A 12,358-nucleotide genomic window follows, 5' to 3' on the forward strand; every position below is an offset into this window, starting at 1 on the left:
CCTTAACAATTACAATCATCAAAATTTAAATTCAATTATTATTATTATTAGTACATCTAGTAAAATAAATCATTAAACAAATTTACATAAAATTAAATTTTATTGGCAAATCTTCTTCCATTTTTATCAATGGTATACTGTGACGATCATTCTTCTAAGTAGTCCGTACTTTGTTAGGTTAACTTAGTAACTAATCCGGCAGCTGTTCAAGGTACTCAGTATATCAATTTTCGAGATTCCGCAAAACTAGGATGCTTGCTTGCGTGGTCAAAAGAAATGCTTGTGTTAATCAAGACTAATAAATAAAATATATATGGATCTCCTAGTCCGAAAAATTCTAACTTACTTGTACATTGAATTGTACGTTGGTGGCATACGAAATCTTCGAAGAAACCAAGACAAAGATACGATCATCCAAATCTTAAGAGTGAAAAACGAAACTTGGATTAACCCAGACTTAATTATTGCAAAATAGGAAGTCAACAAATTAGAAACCTCCCCCTAGTGATGAAGAACAACAACCTAACAAAAATCTTGGTTGTCTACCATAAATAAGGCAGTGACCATGTTCCTCACGGGATTATCACGTGCCGACCGGTCCTCTTTGTACAATAAATGTTTGTAATTTTCTATTACAAAATTTTACAGGAGCAAGCAACAACTTGAGACAAAACCATGGTCCCATTGTTTGGTAATGGAGTCATTTGAGATAATTTAATTTCGCACTGTCTCCTTTTATGGGAAAGTTTCTCTTTCAGCATGGGGGCGTTTGGTGGATGATTGGCTTCAAATTCGACCCTACCACACCCAGATTTAAAAACGTCACCATCGACATGGAGGCTTGGCCCACGACCAGATAAGGCTAAGATTTTTTTCTCCTAGGTTAGCACCACCCTGCTTCATTTCCAACTACTATTTTGTCTGTTTAATTATTGTTTTCAATTTTCATGGGTCACATCATTGAGAGGATGAACAGAGCTTCCTCTCCCGACTTTATTTCTTTTTTCATTTTTGTTTAGCAAACATCAAAGATTTCGAATGTTTCACGATATCATGTGTCTCAATATAGAAATCTATATTCCAGCTATATGTTACTCAATTAATACACTCTCTTCTTCTGTTATTATTTAAGAAAAAAGGATTAAGATTTAGGGATTTGAAGTTTGAATCATCCATCGTTAATTCATCTTCAAATTTTTTATTTTCATAAATCGGAAGTTGATTAATTAGTAGGAATAAAGGATGCCAACGTGTATCATTAAAATAATACTAGGTCATAATGAATAGGTAGCTGAGCTGTAAGCAACAATATTCATCTCAAGGGACCATGGGTTCCAGGAATTTAGCTACATGTTTGCTCAATTCTGACCAGGCTCAGAATAGAGAGCAGCTCAAGGATTATAGATTAATCCCCTTAAGCGTGGGATGGGTAGGAGAGCTTGATTGGATCTGTGATGTGGGTGAAGCACGAGACAGGACATGTGGGATTATGCTGTGTTTTCAGTTGATTAGATTCATAATCAATTCTAATGTGGTTGGGTTTGAAGAGGTCACTCAGATTCCATTGCAATGTTTTTGAGTTTTGAGCTCATTTCAATTATACAATATTACTCATTCTTGTAAACCTTACTGCACCTGCCTTGTCTCTTCATTTTTTAAGTAGTCTCAAGCACCAATGGACCCCCTCCTCCTCCGAGTTTCAAGTGCTCTTTTAATAATGTTGCCTCATATTTTGATTCAAATATTAATAAAATTATATAATATTATTCTCGAAAAAATATCTTAAAAATTTTACTTTATTTATCTGACTTCTTTTAAAAGGAAATACGACTGTTTGTGTATATACATATATATATATATATGTATATATATATATATATATATATTTATATATTTTCCTTCACAATCACAGCTAAGGATGATATATGGTTGAGTGAAATACAGTGAGCGGCAGGACTGAGCAGAAGAATTTTGATAATTTTCAGAGACTTAGAATAAGAGCAAAAGAGAAGGTTTGGTAAAACAATAATGGCATGATGCGTTAGGCAATGTGCAGTCAACCGACATGACAAAGAAACATCAGAGCTCTTTCCTTCAAAAAGAAAACAAAAAAAATTCATGAAAACATGGTATAGCAGTAACAGCTGCATGCCCCTCAAATATCCAAGATAAATTTCTTCCTTCAGCTTTCGCCTTTCCTTCAAATTTTCCATCAATGGCCGACCATTTATCTTGGATTGGTGATTCCCACATTAAATATTTTTTCTGCATATCATGACGTGTCACATTCATAGGTAGACAAGGAAATTGGAAATTTGCTTTTTTTTTTTTTTCTCTTGTGAAGGAATCTGGACCGCACCCCTCTCTCTATAAGAAGCCTGCCCTTTCCCCTCATTTCAAGCAATTTTACTACAAGTATCTGAGCTTTCCTCTCACTTCTGTCCATCTCTTCCACTCCAGAAAGGCAAAGAGAAATTAAACGCAGAAGAAAATTTTAGAATAAATTTAACATGAAGATGAGCATTAGTGCAGTAGCCATGAGAGCATCCAAGAAGAAGATCTCATGCAGAAGGCTTGGAGGATACATCAGGGAGCAGAAGGGGAGGCTGTACATTATCAGAAGATGTGTGGTTATGCTCCTTTGCTGGCATGACTAAGATCATTTTCCAGCAGAAGCTAAGTAAACAATTAAGGCATGGTGATCAAGGCTGTTGAGTCTTGGCGTAACACTTTTGATCGTTGCTGCAAACTAGGAAGTGAAGGATTCATCAATTTCAGCCTGTGAAGATTGCAGATAATTTAAGCTCTCTTTTTCTTCTCTTCTTCTCAAATTGTAAATAACAAACGAGATGATATCTTAGGACTTAGGTACAGTTGCTTTTAGTTTTTGGTTTTGTGCATGCACTATGCTACTGATAATCATCAAGCTTGTTATGCAGGCACAAAAAAAATTCCTCATAATTAAACATTTTGATTTCCAAGTTAGTTACTAGTATAATTAAACTCGTGTTACATTTACTTTCCATTTTCTCTTTCAATATTTGCTGATGTTATTTAAATTTACAGCGGGTTTTGCAAGGATTGTCATGATTGATTATCTCTTGCTGCAGTATTTTCTTCACTAAACCCAAATAAATAAAGAGTAAGAAAAAAGCTTCAGCAGCGTATGGCAATGGCTGAACTCCCAGCTGTTTGGGTTTTTCCTTCAGTATTTTCAGTATGTAATGCATGGATAAGTAAAGAGTTAAAAGTAAGTGGAATTATTTAGTACCAAGAAAAGGAAAAGGATGGTGCAATTTGGAGATAATGGTGTAGTTATGTAGGGATCCCTTAGTTGCAGTCTTGTCAAGTCACATAGGCATGGCTACTGAAATGCAATTTTCAAAGTATTGCTCATCACATGTCAGTTGTACCTGATGATTTGACACTTTTAATTTCTTTGCCATTTGGTGCTGTGAAAAATCAAAATTTTAATTTGGAGTAATAATTAACAGGATGATGTGAATATTAACAAGGGAAATTATTAAGGAGGAAAGGAGGCATGGTCCTCTAAAATTTGGATCATAAAAATCTCTTCTTCTTCTTCTTCTTCTTTTTTTAATATTAAATGAGGGATAAATAGCTTGTTCCGTACTTTAAGTTAAAAATTAAGATAATATGAAAAATTACGAAAGAAAAATAAAATAAAATAAATATTATGTAATTTATTTCATACAATGAAATTATCATTATGATAATTTAAAAAAAAATAAAAAATAAGTGATAAAATGGTAAAGAATATTTTTTATTAAAATTTAATAAATTTTTTGTGGTTTTTAAAATTTATTATTTTTTGATAGTATGTTATTATCAGATAATAATTTAATAGGCTTTCATTAATATATTAATGTTTCGTATTAAAATATTAATATGACTTATTTTATCTCTATTTTCATTTTTCAATTTTTCTCTTTTACTTTATTTTTCATTAAAATGATAATAATTTATTATTAACTATTAATTTGATTTTTATTTTTATTTTTTTTATTTTTTTCTCTATTTTCATTTTTCCTTTTTATTAAAATATTAAAATGATATTTTATTATATTTATCTTTTATCTATATCCATTTTTCCTTTTCTTCTTTCAATTTCATTTTTATTCAAATATTATTAATAAAATTTTAATAATTCATTATTAAAATAATAATATATTGTTTTATTTTCTCTTGTAATTTCTTTTTTATTAAAATAATAATAATTTAATAATTTATTATTAAAATATCAATATGATATTTTTTTTATATAAATGAAATATATTAACTTAAATCAAAACTACATCATTTTTGATCAAATAATACCAAACATATCTCCAAATAAAAGAGTAAGAATACTAGATGGGGACCTATAAAAAACATATAAGCTTAAAGAGAGATTATCGTGGTGTGTTGCCATCCAATCTGCACACACAATAAGATTTGTAATTTCACATAATAAGCAAGATTATTTTTGTTTATAACTATTTGAATTCTATTCTATGAAACTTGGAATAGTTAACCTCATGAGGAGTTGATATTAACTGCTATGGATTTTTAAATAATGATATTTTTTATTTAAAAATAAAGCAAACATGAGAATCAATGTATATTCAATAATAAAGAGAGAATGAAATAGTTATTCTCCCGATCAAATATTCGATAAGTTTTTTACTTTTGCATTGATATTATATATATCACTTTGCAGCATGAGTACAAAGTCTATGCTTTATTAAGTCGAATTTCCTTTTCTGGGATGTGTCAAAGTTATCTTTCAGAAACACCTTTTCCCAATATTGGAAGCCAAGGAGAACATGAAAGCAAGAAACAAACCCTTCTCTAAAGGTAGAGAAATTTTAAGGTAGAGCCGTAATGTTCTCTTCATACAAAGTTATTATAATATCTTCTATTTAACAAATTAAGCACTAATATGTTGATTTAAAAATAAAAAGAGACAAAGATTATACAGCTACTAAGAATACATACTTTATTTATATCTGATAAAAAAGAAGAAGCAATATACAATAATCAAACCTATGGGTTTGGATATAGATTTTTAAGCTCAAGTCCAGGTAATTATTTTATTAACAAATAATATTTGAATCTGTTTCGAACTCGATTTATAAACACCTCTAATCTATAACCATAAGATCAAAGATATGAAATACAATTGAGATAACAAATATACTTAAGCTAAAAATTTACATAAATGATTAATTTTATACTTTTTGATAAATATATAGTGAGAATCAATTATATTGAAGTAATTTGTAACTTATAAAGTTTATTATATCATATTCAATAGCATAAACTATTAGATGAAAGATAATATTCAGCAGTACTTTTTCAAGATTATATAATGTTAAGTGATTTTAATGTCATATATTTTATTTTTTTGAATGATTGTTTAACCAAATCATATGACATTTTTGTAATGGTTTTTTTTGTTACTTTTATTGGATTATTTTCACATAATGTTTTTCCATTCAAAGTAAGACATTCAAACCTTTATTACATGCGAAATTAAGGCCATTTACTTTTTCTTTTTGGTTAGAAAAATATGAGGGCAGATGGGTTGATTAATCCTTCAAACTAAGACAAAATTTTATGTGGCACTCCTCAGAAAGATTGTGCATTAGAATTAATGTCGATAAAGGATCATAAATAAAATTCTTTACTGCTACGTCCAGAAATTAGTTGAAGAGTTGAGCATAAGGTCCCATATGGTTAGGTGTCTTTTCACCATTGTTGCCTTTGTGACCATTCGTAAGGAAACCATTAAATTAATGAATGAAGAGTGATGGGAAATTGCTCCTAGTTGAGGTTTGAAGTTAAGATAGATGGATGGGAGACCTGGGGAATCGTCATTAGAGGAAGCATATATAGTGTGTTTTACCAAATGTGACAGATGCTGGGAGACCAGAGTGGGTCTCAGCTCTTTAGCTTAATGTTCCGTGGAAATCCTCCTCTTGTGCACGTGCAATGCGTGTGTCATTCCCCAGGGGTAGTCAGAATCTAACAGTGTTTCCCCATTGACAATTGTTTGGCTCTTTGGTCCCACTCAGAAGAAATAATGTTATCAATCAAGAATGCTTCAATTGCTGAATCTGTCTACAAATGATTCAAATCTTCTACCAAATTTAACTCTAAATCTTGATTTCTGAATACGTAATCTGTATAAAAGAAAGAAAAAATAAAGCCAAGCTTTGGTGCATCTTCTATGGTCAGATTTGGGTAACTTGTGAGTAGAAGGACTAGGAAATAAGACCAATCATTCAGATTACACCTTTACCAAAACCAGAGGCTGAAAGGGGAGGGTGTTGTCTATTGGTCAAAAAGGCCGCTTTATCATACCCACGTGCATATCCTAATCCTGAAGCCCCACCCACCACCAGATCTGTCTGATTCTTTTCCAATCAAAAGTAGGCCCAGATTTAAGAGGAGGGGTGCTAGGTGGGACCCGCCCCACCGTGAGCTGTACCAGAATTATGTACACATGAATGCTGCTTCTTTCCCATTATGGTGACATGAAGACACAATTCTTTTGATGGATTTTGGAGCCATCTTGACTTTGGGGGTTGGGTTTCTAAGCTTGGTTTGGGACAATGGAAGGGGACCATGTGGGGATCGGTGACTCAAAGATGGGGGGGCTGAGTAAGGGGACCCTTCCCTTTGCCTTCTTCATATTAACCCATCGCACCATCATCTATGTAATTGGTCAATTTTTGTAAAGGTTTTGCTGAATCAATGGGCATGGGAAGAAACACATACTGGTTGAGATCCCAAAGTATGTTTTTTGCCCTTCCCTTTCCCTTCAAACGTCGAATCAGTGGTCGAATGACACGGGATGGGAAAGTGGAGGAATGAGATTATGCATTGAGCATGAAAACAAGTTAGAATTTTATTTCAATTTTTAAATCAAAATGATTTTATTTTACATGGTAGCTGGATATAAGGTGTAACCATCTCACCATTAGAAGTGGTCGTGGTGTTTGGTCCAATCTAATTTAACTAAAATCTTAAAAATTTAAGATCAAGTCTCACTTGAATTGAATCGAACTTACAAGTTTAAGTGATAATCCTAACTATTGAACAGGACTAACTATAATAAATATTTCACATAAACTTCTATGTGATTAGGTGACTTAAGTTTTTTAAGAATATTGATAACAGGATTGAGTTTTTATATATATATATATATATTTCTACTTCGTTTTTCTTCATTTAAAATTGCATGGAAACGACATGTTGACATTCAATTGGAGAGTATCTCATTAGAAAAGAGTCCATGGAAAATACTTAATTACTTAACCAATGCAAGAATAATTGAGATATGCTCTTAAAATTCCAAGTCATTCTTGATAAAATTTGGGATATATACTTTGCAATAGTTAATGAGTAATACAAGAGTAAGGAAAAATGTCATAAAACTGAAAAAAGATAGCAGTAGCATAACGTGCATTGTTCTACGGAGAAAACAGAGGAAACGAGAGAGGGACGTTCATGTAAAAAACAAAGTTCATTGATTCATCAATAAACATAGAGCATTTTGTAGACACTACCTATATTACCTTTTGTCTTATCTCCCTTTAAGAATTAATTATCATTATCATAGTTTAATTTTATTCACTTATTATCTTCAGGTTAATTTGAGTTTAATTTAACTTCTATTTTTAATAGATTGACTTTCATTAATGTCATGGGCCAATGACCAATCCAAAATTGAAAAATTGAGCTTTTGGGTTGTTGGGTAGCTTCGAGCACATTGGTGGCCCAATATCAAAAACTAATCCAATAAGATTAATGCAATTCAGGATGGATCCAAAACAATTAAAACAGATTAAAACACTAATCAAAGATTAAAATTTCAAACAAAATCTGAAATACTTCAGAAACAAATGAAATAAATAAAACTTAAAAAAAAAGAGAAAAAGTTGTTCGACTAGCAGGGTGCGGACGCACCCTGCCAGGCACAAGACGTTGTGCCAGACGCGAAAAACTCTCGTCTGGCAGAAGGTGGAAATGACACCCCCAAGATTGGAATTGGGTATAAAAGCGCTACTGTAGTAGCCACAACAAGAGAGAACGACGAAAAAAAAAAAACCTAGTCTAGCAGCCAGAAGCAACCCAAAACAAGAGAAAAAGAAAAGAAAAAAAAGGAAAAAACTCATAAAAAAAATACAATGATAAAGGAGAGAAACAGAGTAGCTTGGTTTTAGAGTTTTTGGGTTTAGTTTTTTTTAGGGGTAGATTTTGATTTTTGGGAGGGATTTTTGACTTGGGTGACTGGCGGTTTAAAAGAGGGAAAAGTCTTTCTTTTAGGAACAACCGGAGGCTCGATTTAAGGGTGTCGCCAGTTAGGAATAGAGGGCTTTAAAGGGGTGCCGCCAGTTAGGAATAGAGAGCTTTAAAGGGTTGTCGCCATTTGGGTAGAGAGAGAAAGGTTCGGCGTTAGAGTAAGAGAGGAAAAGCTAAGGGTGTCGGCGGTTAGGAATACAGGGCTTTAAAGGGGTGCTGCCGGTTAAGAATAGAGAGCTTTAAAGGGGTGTCGCCGTTTGAGTAGAGAGAGAAAGGTTTGGCGTTGGAGTAAGAGAGGAAAAGCTTTGGGTCATCTGCCGCTGGTTAGGGAGGAAAAGCTTGGGGTTATAGTCACCGGTTTGGAAGCTTTTAGTGAAAAGGGGGCGGGTAACCAGGTTATAGAAGGAGAAGAGAAAGGAGAAAAAGAGAAAAAGGAAAGAAGAATAGTTTATAAGGCTAGAGTCAGGGTCCTTAAACGGCGTCGCATAAGCTACAAAGTTGGGGGGGGGGGGTGGGGGGCCAGATTTCTTCATTCCTTCTCTAGACAGTGCACGTGGGGAGCAAGATCTATAAGCTAGAGCAGCGAGTCGACTGAGCCGGGCTAACTGTTTGGGTCAATTTGACCCACAAAGGTAAACCCTTGTATATTCTTTCCAAATTTGTTGAGTGATTTGAGCTAGTTCATTTTGCTGGTTCTTAGAATTAATGTTTAATTTGGTATGATTAGGATTTAGTAGTTTTAGCTTAATGTTCTAAACTACATAAATATTGTTTTTTTAGGTTTTTTTTAAATAATAAAATAAATACCAATCGAAAAATATAAAAATCTAAAAAATATATATATACATAGTAATAAAAATGTTTAGGAATGAAAAAATTTAGATGTAAAAGAATATTTAAATTAAGGTAAATGAAATATATATGCAAAACAGAAAATAAATTACTAAATGAGATGTTTTTAATGAGATCTATAAAAAATGAATGAAACAAGTTAGTGATTGGTTAATATATATATATATATATGTATGTATATAGATTAAATTAAGTGAAAAATGGAAGTTATGGAGTGATTGATACGGTATATTTGAGTAAAAAAAATGTAAGGGAATATGTATATACAATGGATTATAAGTGGATTATATAAATAAGAAATATTTAATACTTGACATTGAAAAAGGAGTAAAGTTAGTCAAACAATTATGATAATCAACCTTGGAAAATTGAATCCTAAAACACGAAAGAAACTAATTATAGAAATGATAAATAATCAATACCGATGATGGGATGATCGGCTGGGATGCGAGGAGTCGTAATTTAGGACTAATTTTCCCTAAGCTCGGAATCCAAATTAGGGCTCCACCAGTACGATGGGAGGACCTCAATTTTGAGGTTTCGAGATATTTCTTATTAATTTTAAATAAATAAAAATTACTATACAATAAATTAGTCAAATAAAACAAAAATACAAATATGGCATATATATAAGAGAATAGATTACACATATATAAGTTGTCCAAAGATAAAAATGAAAATTTGTGAAAATGGCAATACTCATGACAATAAATAATTTGATAAATAATTAAAATATTCAATGATGGAAAATCCGAAATAATAAATATGTTTAAAACATAAAATTTAAATATCTAGTTGTATAAAATATATATAGTAATAAATTTATAAGTGTTATGAAAAGGGAATAAGGCAGATAATGAAAAAAGAAAAATAGAATCAAAATATATATAATTATGAAATAGGATATCTTGCTATAGATTTTGAGTGAAAAGATTATATATAGAATAAAAATGTACACTCAAATAACATAGAAATCTAGATAATTCATAATATGCATAATTATAAAGGGAGATATAGAAAAAGAGAGTCCATAAGAAATAGCAAGGAAGACATAGGAGAACTTAGAAATAAAAAATTTAATAATGAACTTTATAAGCATAGCGTATATGTCTATCGTATCATGCATGTCATGGCATATAGATACTCTTGTTTACGAGTACAAGTCCCAATGATGGAATTTTTCGAAAATCTTGCGAAGGCGAATTCTCTCGGAAAGTTCTATAGATGAAAGGATGTCTCCAGGTCCCACTAGTACGATGAGAGGGCTCGAGAAATATCTTTAATAAAAAGGCTTTTGCTCGTAATAAGTTTACATTCATGAAAATATTTTTTTCATAAAAAGCGTACGATAACCCCGATGATGGGATTTATTCGTCAAATTTGTTAAGGCGAATTTCTCGAATAATTCTCTAAGGGAGAGAATATCCTCGGATCCCACCAGTATGATGGGCAGATCCAGGAGAATGTCCTCAATTAAAAAGGTTACTCGCTCGACATTATTTAAATTTTATGCCATGCATTTCACAATACCTCATGTTCATACCATACCTTAGAGTCAAATAAAATATTTAATAAACTAGAGGATAAAATAAATGAATAATAACTAAGGAAGCATAATAAATTTCAGAATCAAGGCCCCAATAAGATAATCTAAAATAAAATGGTACCGTTCATGGAACGGGCGTCACAGGGGTGCTAATCCTTATCCGGGCGTAATTGCACTCCCGAGCCTAATCTTAAAAGACGTAGACCAGTTTAAAATTCTCTCGACGGACTTAAAATCAATTTAGAACTTCGTCGATTAGAATCGAGTCAATAGGTGGCCAATCACACCTAGAACAAAGATTGGTGGCGACTCCTTAGTGTTTCCCCGCGTCTAGCGATTGGGTTCTTGGAGCCGCACGTTATGACACATTTATACAAACTACACATGGTTAACACCTATTTACATAGAGGACAAATGTATTAAGCAAAACATGCATTAAGACACAACATAAATACTGATACATCTCTTTTAACAACCAATACAATGAAGCAAATACAAAATAAGTTAACATATTAAAGTCAATGCAAGTGTTTCATGAGATTCGATCTCATGTTCAAACATAAAATTAATCATTAAATTAAAAAACATAACATAGTGAGCAAATAAAAATACATTTAATTAGAGAAATAGTTGAAACCTTCAAGATCAAAATTTACGCTTTTCATATAATTTTTAAATTAATTATGAATATTCATAAGTTTAAATATTACATATCTTACTCTAGGTATCGTAATCAATAGCCAATTAAATCCAAAGAGGCTTGGAATGCAGCAAGAAACCCGTAAAAGATAATAAGTCAGTTTGAAATCCTATAGTTGAAATCTTTGCTTCCTCACCTTTAAGGTTAGTCAAATCTTTAATCACTCAAGTGTTTGGCTTTTAACAGTAGTTTACATAGTGACTAAATAAGACCTTCTTAGAGGAAGGATTTCACTTATGCTAGCAAGTTTAGTTTCTAAAACAAAAAGATCAAAAGTTCTTGCCGAATCTTATTTCTATCAAACAAAAAAAATCATTTTTCTTTTCTTATTTTTATGAAACGGTTAAGAAGTGGCTGAAGGTTTTTTTTTATCATAATTTTAGTTGACTAACATAACATATTTATATAGCCAAACTAAGTTGTAACTCTAGATACAATATTTGTATTTTTATTCAATTAAGTTCTTGTGAAGTTAATTAATTTTTCACTTTATTTTGGTCTATTTCAATTAAGTCTAACTTAATTGATTATATTTATTTAATCTCAATCATGTCACTTAATGTGTATAACCTATTAGGCTTCTAACATGTTGGTAATAAATATAAATCATAATCAAATATCAATTTAATAATTGATTTATATTTATAAATCATAAGCGATATCTAGCAATACATCATGACCGCCCAAATGTTAGAGAATCAATTAAAGAATTTGACAAAGCCCTTCAGTGATAAGCTTCTCAATGAAAGACGGTCCTTTCATTATATATTCGGATATGTCATAAAGCATGGCTCAGTGTCTACTTATGACATTCCATATTAGTTCTCATAATTCATGATTAACCTTATGAATTTTTGAAAAAACTTTCCTCAACTTCATCATGTTTTGGTCAAACACCTTATACAAGTTAATCTAAAATTGAAACAAGTGAGATACATGCCCTCATATCA

The 12,358-nt window shown here is 31.7% G+C and overlaps 1 protein-coding gene across 1 annotated transcript; it reads left to right on the forward strand.

The window, feature by feature from the left end:
• On the forward strand, positions 2,424 to 2,992 carry LOC18602095. Its single transcript, XM_018119330.1, has one exon. The coding sequence runs from the start codon at positions 2,511 to 2,513 to the stop codon at positions 2,655 to 2,657; it is 147 nt and encodes a 48-aa protein (XP_017974819.1). The 5' UTR covers positions 2,424 to 2,510; the 3' UTR covers positions 2,658 to 2,992.

The sequence above is a fragment of the Theobroma cacao genome, chromosome 4 (genome assembly GCF_000208745.1).
Source record: "Theobroma cacao cultivar B97-61/B2 chromosome 4, Criollo_cocoa_genome_V2, whole genome shotgun sequence".
Lineage (NCBI taxonomy): Eukaryota > Viridiplantae > Streptophyta > Magnoliopsida > Malvales > Malvaceae > Theobroma > Theobroma cacao.

Bases quoted from the DNA above. Each gene is read 5' to 3' on its own strand.
- LOC18602095 (XM_018119330.1), top strand. From the start codon at position 2,511: ATGAAGATGAGCATTAGTGCAGTAGCCATGAGAGCATCCAAGAAGAAG.